The following is a 13,479-nucleotide window of genomic DNA, read 5'->3' on the forward strand; positions in this document are numbered from 1 at the left end:
ACTCCTTTACCCTGTCCCACAATGCAGCAGGAGCCCAGTAACTGAAGAACAACAACTTGGGAAGTAGGTTCCTAACCGATGTTAGTACATACTGAGTATTCAGATGCAGGCTTGGCTTAGATGATAAGTATGTTTTTAAGACTACTAGAAGTAATACAAAAAGTGGCAGCTTCCACCCCATGCACCAAATCTAGATCCCAAACTCTTCCAGAGAATAAACCAAAGCAAAGGTCATGAGAAAAGCCCGTGCTGGTTTTATGCATTTCCACTAACAAAATTCATCTATTATCTCAAATCTTGCTTGTGAACATAAGCACACCTTTTGTTTCCACCAAGCCAAGAGCCCCATGCAGCCCGCATCAAACTGCCACCAAAAACAAGTATACTTACGCCTACTTTCATACATGCTCCTAGACTGGGCCCAGATCTTAAAGGGGTCAGGTTTTCTCTGGATAGTTCCGTCTGCAGGGGATTCCAGTGGCGGCAGGCCTGGAAGCGGCTGTGAGGGTGGTGGGGGAGCACCACTCTCGTTGAGAGGAGGTGCCAAGGACGTGTGCACAGGTGAGTCTGTGTGGGTGCTCCTGTGGCTGGACACACTATGCTGGGAGCTGTTCTGACTGTCCTTCCTTGACAACTGCTGAATGAGAACCAGATCAAAGTGTCTTAAGTTGTCCAACATCACTGTCAGTGCGCAAGAACACAGAGGACAGTCGCTGCCGACGTAAAATCTGACATACAGGTAGCAACAAAAGGAAATGCTTATTGCATGTTTGGCCTTGCACAAAACATGAAAAACTGGGGTAGTGTGTTATGAGAGAAGAACCAAAGGTGTAATAATCCGAGCACAGAGGAATCTGGGGTTAGAAAAATTAAAAAAGATAAACGAATCCTGGCCTATGGGGAAAAAGAAGCTGATAACCAGAGTCTCGAATGATAACCATTGTTGCGTTACTACTTTATTCAACACAAAGAATAATCAAGATGATTTATTCAATGAATTCTTTTAGGAAACAAAGGGAAGGGAAAAAAATCTCTGTTTCTCATGATTAAGTCATTCAGTTATGCGAGAAAAAACTGGCACAACTTACAAGAGCATATTTCTTATTCCTTTTGTTTAACAGGGTGGAATGCATTAACACAGAAGTGTATTTCCTGCTGCATATGGAGCCAGATTCACAGTGAATAATGGACTCGGGGCTTGGAACGAAAAATGTTTTGACCATTGAAACCATAAACGTAAAACTCCTCATAAATTGGCACCAGTTCCCCAATAATATGGGTACTTAGACACTTGGTCAAGGATGTGAGGGGAAGGTTGCTGGAGAAAGGTAATGCAGACCTAATCCTCAACTCCTGCAGGCTGAAACAACAGGATGACCTTTGTTACAGTACCCTCCTTTATGAGCACACATTTGCCATTCTGCCACAGAATAAGCACGGCCATGAAGAAAGCACAAAAGTGAGAAAAGCCTACAAGATAGTGTCAGACAGTAACAAGAAATGACAGCAGTCCAGGTCCCAAATACCACGTGACCTCCCAGTATGCAGTATGTGGGGGACAAAAATACACTAAGAAGGGGGTGGAGCAGGGCACACAGGTCATGTGTTCTCAAATATCAAAAGATTTGGCATTCAAAGAGAAGCCGTGACTTCAATAAATTCGGACTCATTAGCTGCAAAAATGAGCCTCTCACAGGTCTGAAATTCATGTTTATATTGATATTAGGTGTAAAAGAAGTCTGACATTGTAGCAAATCGTAAGTCAGAATAGCAATTCCATATGAAAGCCATTCTACAGTAATCCGTACAATCCAATTTGGTTTTATGAAAAAGTATAAATCAAGGCTTTCATATAATCACAGTCCGTTGCATAAGAATTTGGAAACCTTTTTACCTCCGCCAAGGAGGTTATGTTTTTGGTCGCGTTTGTTTGTTTGTCTGTCTGCAGGATAACTGAAAAAGTTTTGAACGGATTTTGATGAAATTTTGTGGAGTGGTTGGAAATGACAAGAGGAACAAGAGATTCAATTTTAGTGGTGATCCGGATCACGATCCGGATCCCGATGCTAACGCGTTAGCATGTCTATGGCATTTTCAGTGTTAAAAGTTACCATTAAGCAGTTGCAGCTGTCATCACGTTCAGGTGGATTTGTTTTCAAATTGTAATATTTCTTAATTTATTTTTGTTTATAGAAATTTTGTGGAGTGGTTGGAAATGACAAGAGGAACAAGTGATTAAATTTTACTGGTGATCCGGATCACGATCCGGATCCCGATGCTAACGCGTTAGCATGTCAAAGGCATTTTCAATGTTAAAAGTTAGCATTAAGCAGTTGCAGCTGTCATCACGTTCGGGGGTGCATTTGTTTTCAAATTTTAATATTTCTTAAATTTATTTCTGTTAATATATTAATAATCTAATGATTATTATATACAATTTTAGAGAAAGAGACAAAGAAATAGATCACTGTGCCAAGGAGGGAATCTCTTTAGGGTCAGTGACCCTATGGCCTTGTTTAGAGAAGTGTTTCATAAATGTTAAAAAATTCATATATTTGCAGTTCAGTTGAATAATAAATTGAATTTTGTCTCTTATTTGTTTTTGTCTATAAGCACATGCAATATCAATATCAGTGCTCAGATGACAGTAGCTTCTGGGAAAGGTGCAAGTTGCAATAAACTGTGATGCCAAGTGCTAAGGATACATGCTATCCAGTCACAGCAGATGAAACTTTTTTTACTACTGAGCAAACATCATTGTTAGACTGTTTTAGGTTCAATGATTCCACGGCGTGTAGATGTTATGGCGTCAGTGACCCCATGGCCTTGGCGGAGGTTTGTTTTGTTTTCTTCTAGTTTGTTTTGTTTTTTGCCTGTGTACACGACCACAATGACTTTCAATGAAGCAATCAGGACTTGCAGGAAATGTAGACTTTCAACTTTAATTCAGGGGGCTTAACAGAATACTGCATGAACCAGCTAGAAATTACAGCCATTTTTATACACAGTCCCTCCATTTTCAGAACCTCTCAGTAACTGGGCAACAATTGCGTAACACAGGCTAACATTAAGCATCTGGACTGGCCTTCCCAAAGAACCAACTTCAAACCTATCTATAATTTGTGGACTACACTTAAAAGTCAGGTCCACGCCAGGAAACCAGCCAATTTAAATGAGCTCTACCAATTCTGCCAAGACAAGTGGTCAAATATCCAGCTAGAATTATGCCAGAAGCTTGATGATGGCTACCAAAAGCTTTTGCTTGATGTATGTAAACCAAATATTAGTGGGAATGTATGTATATGAGGTCTGTTATAAAACTATCCGACCTTTTTATTTTTTTTAAAAACTATATGGATTTGAATCATGTGCACTTGCATCAGCCAAGCTTGAACCTTCGTGCGCATGCGTTAGTTTTTTCACACCTGTCGGTTGCGTCATTCGCCTGTGGGCAGGCTTTGAGTGAGCACTGGTCGACCCCCCTCGTCGGATTTTCATTGTCAGGGAAATGGCAGAGCGACTGGAGCAGCGCTGAATCAAATTTTTCCAGAAACTGTGAGAGACAGTCAGGCGGAAACCATTCGGAAGATTCAGACGGCTTTCGGTAAGGATACTCTGGGCGTCACACAGATTAAGGACCATTACAACCGGATTAAAGACGGCCCACAGCGGCGGAGGGCGCGCCGCGCTCCGAGCGGCCATCGACAGTCTGAAACGACCAGATCATTTCCAAAGCGAAGGCTGTGTTGATCCGGGACGTCGTCTGACTACCAGAGAAATTGCAGAAGAGGTGTACATCAGCACTTTTGCGGTACATTCCACTGTTACAGGAGATTTTGTAATGAAATAAGTGCGGCGGAATTCGCGCGTCGGAACAGAGCCGCAATGGTGCACAACAAAAAGCAGGTCCGTGTTGGAAGCCATTCGGAAGATTCAGACGGCTTTCGGTGGCTTTTCAGTCGAGTGAGTATCCGAGAAATTGTGTAACAGCTGGGCATGTCACAACTTGTCCTGTGAGACTTCCAACACGGACGTGCTTTTTGTTGTGCGCCACTGCAGCTCCTTCCCGAAGCGCGAATTCCTCCGCACATCTTTCATTACAAAATCTCCTGTAACAGTAGAATGTGCCGGCAAAAGTGCTGATGTACACCTCTTCTGCAATTTCTCTGGTAGTCAGACAACGTCCCGGATCAACACAGCCTTCACTTTGGAAACGATCTGGTCGTTTCAGCCTGTCGATGACCGCTCGGAGCGCGGCGTGCCCTCCGCCGCTGTGGGCCATCTTTAATCCGGTTGTAATGGTCCTTAATCTGTGTGACGCCCAGAGTATCCTCACCGAAAGCCGTCTGAATCTTCCGAATGGTTTCCACCTGGCTGTCTCTCACAGTTTCTGGAAAAATTTGATTCAGCGCTGCTCCAATCACTCAGCCATTACCCTGACAATGAAAATCCGACGAGGGGGGTGGACAAGTGCTCACTCAAAGCCTGCCCACAGGCGAATGACGCAACCGACAGGTGTGAAAAAACTCACGCATGCGCACAAAGGTTCAAGCTTGGCTGATGCAAGTGCACATGATTCAAATCCATACAGGTTTTTAAAAAAAATAAAAAGGTCGGATAGTTTTATAACAGACCTCGTACAGTGCCCTCTAAAAAGCATTGTAATGCTTGGTATTTCACACATTTTAATTTGTCTATGTCATTTCAAATATAAAATAGAAAAAAATTACAATTTCTAAACTCAAACTGAAAGCAAATCTCTACAACTTGATATAAATTAATACAAAATATAAAAGCCAAGATGATGGGTTGCATAAGTAATGGATCGCATTGGTATAATACTTGTAAATAATCAGTTTTATTGCCAGTTTTCTTCAGACAAGTCAGGGGATGGATACATGAACATTTCCAAGTCACTGAAAATGTGTTGGACTTTATTTACATCAGTTGCGAAGAAATACAAACAGTGTGGCACTCTATGGTAAATCTGTGTGGAGTAGACAGTTCTCAAAAACGGAATGACTGTGCAAGAAGGAGAAGAGTGAGGAAAGCCACCAAGACACCCAGACAACCTAGAAATTATAGGCTTCTATGGCTGTGATTGGAGAAATGGTGCATGGTGCATGTTTTGCATTTTGTATCACCAGTTATACAGCTTCAGGATGAAGTGGTATAGAGGAGGATTTTCTTTCACCAAAACATCAAATCTAGGCTTGCATCTCAGATGTACTTTCTGGCAAATTGTAGCTGAACTTTCAGGTGTTCTTTTTTAAGAAAATCCTCCTCTATACCACTTCACCATGAAGCTATATAAATGGGTATGTTGTATTTGAAATGGCATAAACAAATTAAAATGTGTTCCAATACCAAGTGTTCCAATACCTTTGGAGGACACTGTATATTTGAGCCTGCATGTATAATTTGACCATGTGTGGATTACAGAAGATCCCAAATAATTTCAAACTTGTGGACCCAATCTTTGTTTCTTAAAGTAATTGATAATGTAAGCTGTATTGTGATTCGAGCCTGACAAAAGAACAGTTCAAAGACATCATTAAAAACCCAAGTTAACATGACACTCATGGTCATGATGAGTGCATGTAAAACTCTGACCACAACTGTATTTGGAGAAGGCAGTTTAAAAAAACTGAGTGACTGTGCAATAAAGTGCTTAGTGAGGGAAGCCACCATGTCAACACAGACGTTATGGGCTTCGGTGGCTGTGATGGGAGAAACTGACCAAAGAGCAATTTCTGTCTTACATCATCAGTAACAGCTTCATGGTGGATTGGAACAGAGAAAGATTTTCATATAAGAGAACAGATCGTCTAAGCTCGAGACCAACTTCCAGCAAAATATTGCTGAAATTTTATGGGGTTTTTTTGTAGAAAATCCTTCCATATTCCACTCAATCATGAAGCGGGACTGAGCTTGAGGGCCTATATAGGACATTATTCCTCTACTCCTGACAGATATACCATAGCACCATACGGTTTGCTCATCATGACTGATGTAAATGAAGTCCCACAGACAGACATAATCAGTGAGTTGCAAATGTTCATGTATCCATCCCCCGACTTGCCTCAAAACTGATGATTTGTATCAACAACAGTCTTTATATTTGGTTCGTCCACTTACTTTTGGCCTCTGAAAAAACAGGGGCGGTGTATAAAAATAGCCATAATTGCTATATGGGTCATGCAATATTTAGTTTACACAACAAACATCTTGACCGTTTTGTTTCAATTCCATTGTGGTGTTGTACTAAGGCAAAATTACAAAAATGCCATCACTGTCTAAACACTTATGAGCCTGACTGTTATGCTGTGTGGTGCTGACGTCTGTCTTCATGACAGTAAAATGACTTTTTGGCCACTTTCTTTCCATCAAACAAAATGGTATCTGCATTAGCCAGTGAGGCAGCATTTTCCCTTATTTCTCTTGCAATCACACATACTCACACAGCACAAAACCTGTTCCCCATTCAAATGAGAACAAATCTTGTGTACTTGATAGTTCAATAAGATGTGACCTTCTGCAGGTGTTGTGCTCCCCCTCTTGCTCTGGGACTGGTCTAATACATTTGGTTTTCCTTCTCTGATATGTTATTAGAGAGACAGACGATGAGAAGGTGGGGGAGCTTCGAGGGATAAAGACACATTCTCGCCATTTCCCCAGACAGATTCAATCTCAGCCCTGGTTTGCCCCTCAGCAGCACAGATGTAGGTCCACTGTGTCACATCATTTGTAGCCATTACCCAAGCCTCATAACAGCAGCTGACCACAATCAGCCAGTATTTTGCAACATGGATCCTTCCATTAGCATTCCCGCCCAGTGATGCCGGTAACGCGTTACTTAGTAACGCGTTACTCTAATCTGACCACTTCTTTTAGTAACGAGTAATCTAACGCGTTAATCTTTCCAAGTCAGTAATCAGATTAAAGTTACTTCTCCATGTCACTGTGCGTTACTATTAATTTTCATTGTGGGTCGATAGCAGCATTAAACTTGGTCCGTGGGCAGGGGGTCGGGGTTCGACTGAACGTCCCACTTTCAGCGAGCTGTGAGTTTTTCATCCGCGGTTTTTTGTAGCTGCTCGACTCGTCCTCACCTCTTAAAGGGCGGTGATCAGCACACCTGCACTGAGCTTTACGAAGACATTTTTTATACTTTTTTCCTCCTTTATTTAGAATTCTGAGCTGAGCTGCTCCGTATCGTCTCGTTAAAAACAGCTGTTCCTCCGCGACGCGTCAACAACTAACACTATTTTCCACTCAAATGCACCTAAACTCTCTTTCTGAGGACCACATGATGTGAAAACGCAATAAAACTTTCTTACCTGTAAATCTGGTCCTGTTTTCTGCATAAATAAATGTTATCCATTCTTTGTGCTCAAACGCCAAAGCAGGGGCGAATCCAGATGGGATGGGGGCGTGGGGGAGGGATGTGCCCCCCCCCACAACAGCCCTAGATTAAAGGTCCAGTTTTGAAGCCGTTTTTTACTACAACTACTAATATTGCTTAAAATAATAATAATTTCGACAAGTAAAATGTTTAGAGAGAATTTAAATGTTAGAAAAATGTTAGAATTTAATAGTTACATTTATAAACAATGTAGGTTTGAAATTGCAAGTTTTACTGTTACAGTGCTGTCAACAGTTAAATATGAGGTCAAGAAAGAGGTCTTTATTTTACTTTTATAAAACAAGTATTTATTTTCATTGAAGTCAAGAAAGGGTGACTATAAAGTGAGTTTTGGCAAAACAGGTATCATTGTCATGTTGACGTGGGTGTTGTCGGCAGCTGGGGAAAGTAACTAAAAAAGTAACTAGTAATCTAACTTAGTTACTTTTACAATTGAGTAATCAGTAAAGTAACTAAGTTACTTTTTCAAGGAGTAATCAGTAATCAGTAATTGGATTACTTTTTCAAAGTAACTGTGGCAACACTGTTCCGCCTGATCCAGCACCGCTATTGTCTAACACTAAATTATACCTTCACCTCATTCCCAGCACCGCTACCAAACTTTGTCCTGCTCTAAGCGACATCACATACCCGCCTAGTGTAATCTCCATATGGTGGCGCCAACGCATAATCATCCTGAAAAACAAAATTGACACATGAGACAGTCAACAGGGTTCGTTCATTAATGCAGCAGACGTCACAGAACGAGGTCCTTGCTCAGTGATGTTCACACATTCAACTCTCACACAGCAAGCTTAGCACCCAGTGTGACACAATTGTCAGCATCATGGCATGTCAAAGCCCGTCGTCCCGGCACACAGCCTAAAAGCAGACAGGGTGGAGGGTGGGGGGCGTGGGGGTTGTGACTCTCCACCCCCACACACACCACATCACCCTGTGTCTACAAACAGACTCAACATCAGCAAAAGTTGCATCTTAGAGAGCGGAGTCAGAGACGAGGTAGGACAGCCAAACATTCCTCAGACACATGCATTGAAATGGAAGACAGACAGGTGAGATGGATGAGGAAGGAGCATGAAAAACAAAAGCAGAAGGGAATAACTACTTACCAGCTTTGGGCTCTTCTTTGCAGGTGCTACTCCTGTGATGCCAGACAGAAAAGAAAAGGAAAAAAGGTTACTAACACTAGTGTAGGTTCCACGTCCAAGGCAAAAAAAGCATCAAAGAAGTGCAGGAGCAAGCGATGGCACGGACTCCAAAACAATGTCAGAGCAGCACTCGTCTAGCGCTCCTCTTTTCCCTGCTTGTTTCCTTTGCTCGCCCATCCGTGGCTGGCATTTGAGGAGAAAGGGGTGAGTGGCGCGATCTATCTGCATCACTGCCATGACCATCGCTTGGCTTGATTGGTGCAGCGCAAGAGCGAAACCAGCCCTGAGGGCTACCCAGCGCTCGCTGCTAGACCCTGGCTATATGACCGATGTGCATGCGCGCATGTGTGACAGTAAGAGTTAAGAGTAAAAAGACAGAATCCTGGAGAGAAACTAAGCAACCAAATAAAGACAGAGAGGGGGAAAAGGCAGGAGGAGCAACAAGGAGAAAAAAGCAAGCTGTGCTTTGGAGTTCCTAGCCGTAGCATTACCCATGGAGAAGGAGTCCAAGATACTGAACATTAAATTATAGGCAACCGTCAGTTCCCCTCTTACTGAGACCATCTTCCTGTGTCCGCTGAGCACTGTGCTCCGTTGTCGAAGGCTCCAGCATCTAGAGGCAGGTTGGCGTCCTCCCCGTCGCTCCCTTTCCTGCTGCCTTTTCCTTTTTTTCCCCCCTTCTTTCTCTCTCACACCTCACTGCACACAATCCTCCCTCCCTTTTCTTCCCTCAGCATCATCACCCACCCACCCTCCCTTCCGCTTTCGCTCTCCCCTCTATCTTACTAACCCTCCCACTCTGACATGCTGGTAAACATCCATGCAGCTGCAAACACGGTATCGGCAGACGGCTTCTTGCCCGCATGCTGACATCAATTGAAGTGCGCTTAAGGTATGACAGACAGTTTGCTGCGTGACGGAACAGTGGGTGGAAATATCACTACAGAAATTTCATTTTTATCACACAGAAACACACAAGCTGGAGGATGACTAGATACTAAGCTATACCTGACCGGAAAATTAGCCTCTTAAGTACATCACTGTCCTGTCTACTCCTCCTCCACTCCCTCAGCACTACCTGAAACAGCACAGCGAGATTATAGAAACAGGGAACAGGAAACCCATGGTGGATATTCAAGACCCATTATCACATTCATGGATGTACATTGTGGAAGATGAGGGTTTGAAACTTTGTCCATACCTTGGAGAACTTTAGGGTGTTGTCACACCTGCAAGTCTGGAATAAGATCTGCACCAAGGTTCCTATTTTTATATATTTTGCCGAGTTACTTTGGTTTCAATTTTTTGCAATTTTGCGTTTGGAGTAAATAATGTCCCATGACGTACTTGCGTCCTTTTGTAAAGATCTATGTTAGTTGCATGTCCCTATATTTGACACTGACTGATTTGTTTATGTACTGTCTCTGTTGTTGGCTTCTTTGCAATTTGAAATTTGCTCTAATATTTATAATTATTATTATTGTATTTTTACCAGCAGCATCTAAACGTCGTCTCCTCTCCATGTGCTCCCACGACTCAATACTACTTCTACCGTTTCATGGGTGACTTTAACCTACCTCAACTTTTACACTGCAAACAAGCCAGATCATGGCTCAGTTTGATCCAGACTGAGACCACCTCTTTTAGTTTAGATCATTGGCCCAGACCATGATACGAGGCGGCTTTCACACCTGCTATTTTGGTTTGTAACAACCTGAAAGGTCAGAGAATCTGGATGGGTGTCGATTAGGATGGGAATCTCAAGGTACCTCATAATTCAATTACAATCAGAGGGCTAGGATTCAGTTATAAAATAACTATTGATCCATCTTTTTTCTTTTTGTTTCACCACTTTATGACTACTTGTTACTTTTCAAAGCAAAGTTTTACTAATCACCCATAATGAATTTACTTTCTGTGGGCCTATATAGGTATAGGCCCACGGAACAGCGCAGCCATATTTGCACCCGTGTGGCTCTCACTCACCGATTCAAAATTCTAAAAACCCAGGCAGTCCCCCTGCTTCCACTGCCTGTGTATGTGTGGGCTCATGTACATGACTGACCACTTTAGACTATTACCACTTCAGTAAGGTAAAAGGTAAAACATTTATGTGCACCTCATGTTTCACAGCATGTGCACACGCTGTGCTGCAATAATACACTTTGTGCTTGTGTTTGAATAATTGAAACAGGAACACGCATTGTGATAATGGCAAAAATTTGTTGCACTGCTGATTTACTGATCCTCTTAAAACTGCAGAAAACATGGCATGCGACATCTGTTCTCATCTTGTTCATGTGTTTCCTTTTGATTACACTAGTTTGGGATGTGCTGTGCACAGTGCACTCCAACAGGATGCGCTGCACAATACATAGTAATATGAAAATAGTGATGGAGACAATTGTAGGTGATCAACTATAAATGACAACCATCATACTCTTTTTAAGCCCTTTATGAAACAGAATACAAGTCTGCTTTCACTGGAGTAGTCAGCTGAGTCTTCAATGTGCTTAAGGTCCTGTCATACCGTGACGATTTAGCCAGCGTATGCTGACGTATGAAAAATATGCCAAATACGCTGACGTGCTTCTAATAAGTTATGGGTAAGTTTTGTATAAGTTAAGAGCATGTTGAAGTACATCGTAGTATGGCGAGTGTGTCGAAACATTTTGGGTATGCAGAATATTTTCAATGTATGCCAGCGTAGGTCTCATACGTCCTGAATACGTGGGCCATAAGTTGTAGGTAAGTTATGCAATTGTTGACACACGTTACTTGTAAGTTACTCATAAGGTTGATGCTGTCCACTGATTTGCTCAACAACTGAAAGCTGCAGTTCTCATGCGAAGAGTTCAGAATGTTTCAAATATTAAAACCATTCACACTGAGTAAACACATAACAACATATAACACACCTGTTATGTTGTCTCAGTCTAATTCCTCATCACAGTCTGATGAAAACTTATCCACATAAAGTGTCCTGATTCTGGAAAACGACATCTGAAAATACTTTAGTTCCTTGTTGTCACTGAAGAAACATAGCGTTTTATAAAAGAAGTCCCTCTGTGTTTTGACTGCACCCTAGTAATGCGCGATATAAACGATATAAACGATATAAAAATGGTCTATGATAGAGATTTTAATTACATGCTCTATCGCGGTAACGCATGTTGATGACGTCAACTACCCGTGACCCGCTGCTGCATGCATCAAACAACATGGCGGAAGGCGAAACAGAGTGACAAGAACTCGTGAAAAAGACCAGTGCAACTTCCATTATTTGGAATTGGCTTGGATTTAAACCGTCCGACGAAGAGCAGAAAACAATACTCTGCAGAATGTGTGGGGCAACAGTTTTAGCTAAGACCGGCAATACAACTAATCTGTTCTACCACCTCAAAGCAAAACACGCCACTGAATACCAAGAGTGCCAGCGAATGCAGGCGGCCCCAAGCTACAGTCACAAGAACATGGGACAGAAACAACAGAGACTGAACCAGTCCTCCACTGAACAATCATTTTCAAAAGGTACTCCTTACAATCAGAAAGCCCACGATGGAACGACATTACGAGGGCTATAACTGTTTACTTGTGTAAGGACATGGTACCCTTTCAAACCGTAGAGAGACGCGGCTTTAAAACCATGATCGGAGCTATTGAGCCACGATACGAGCTGCCAAGCCGCAAATACTTTACAGAAACAGAGATGCCAAGATTATATTCCGAGCTTCGCGAAAAGGTTGAAAGAGAGCTTTGTGGTTTGAAGTACTTTGCCACTACAGCGGACCTTTGGTCAAGCCGAACCATGGACCATTTCCTCAGCCTGACCATTCACTATATAACGGACAATTGGAATCTGGGAGCCGGTGTTTGCAGACGTTGTACTTCCCTACTGACATACGGCCGAGGAGATAGCACAAGGACTCAAAGACGCGCTCGAGGGTTTTTAAGGAAGAAAGCCAAGTGTGCATCATCACTGATAATGGAGCGAACGTGGTCAAAGCAGCGTCTATGAATGACTGGACCAGGCTGCAGTGCTTTGGACATAGGCTGCACCTCGCCATCGGTAGGTTAAGTATTTAGTGCATAATGTTATAATATTTTAACATCCTGCTGTAGTAGGGATGGGTATCGAGAACCGGTTCCTTTCGGGTATCGTTAAGAAATGATTCGATCCACCAACATCAATAACCTTTTTACTTAATGATTCCCTTATCGGTCCTTCAGAGTGTCCGTTGTTTTTGGGGGTGTTTGTCAGGAAAATTATAATTTCTCTACATTGATTACAGACCCTGCAGCGGGTCTGTAATCAACTTTTCTGCAGCGCGGCTTTGCTTTGAACCTTGAACCAATCGAAGCAGTGATTCACAGGTCGAACCAGTGCTTCGATCATTGCTTCGTTGATTAATTTTTTTCTTTCGTTTTCCCCCACTAAAACCCTAAAGAGCATATGGCTGTGAGTATTATTTACCTTTTTATGTTAAAGTGACCTGTTATGGTCTTCTGAAACAGTTAATAGATGTATTTTATAACTTAAAAATGGGACCGATGCTAACATGTTAGCATGTCTATGGCATTTTCAATGTTAATGTTAGCAATAAACAGTTGCAGCTGTCAAGCGTTTGTTGTCGTAAAAGAGTCAAATGTGCATGTAATACGGCATAGTAATGTTGCATTTGTGTTTAGAGATATAGTATATAGCAAATGCTTTATATTTGTGTTAAGAGTGTGTGTGTGTGTGTGTGTGTGTGTGTGTGTGTGTGTGTGTGTGTGTGTGTAGGTATGCGGGTGTGTGTGCACGCGCATGTGCGTGTGTGCATGCATGAGAGAGATGGAGAGTGAGATTTAATTAACAAATAATATCTTAACAGAAAAAAGTGTGAAGGACCCCCGAATCGACTG

General features: G+C 42.3%; 1 protein-coding gene across 1 annotated transcript in view; it reads right to left on the reverse strand.

Annotated features, from left to right (window-relative positions):
* Positions 1-13,479, reverse strand: part of LOC117507809 (membrane-associated guanylate kinase, WW and PDZ domain-containing protein 1-like) — a 467,280-nt gene that overhangs the window by 56,613 nt on the left and 397,188 nt on the right. The window contains exon 15 of the mRNA XM_034167605.1: positions 391-637. Coding sequence (XP_034023496.1) covers positions 391-637 — 247 coding nt within the window. The remainder of the gene's footprint in view (positions 1-390; positions 638-13,479) is intronic.

This window comes from Thalassophryne amazonica, chromosome 3 (assembly GCF_902500255.1).
Source record: "Thalassophryne amazonica chromosome 3, fThaAma1.1, whole genome shotgun sequence".
Classification (NCBI taxonomy): Eukaryota; Metazoa; Chordata; class Actinopteri; order Batrachoidiformes; family Batrachoididae; genus Thalassophryne; species Thalassophryne amazonica.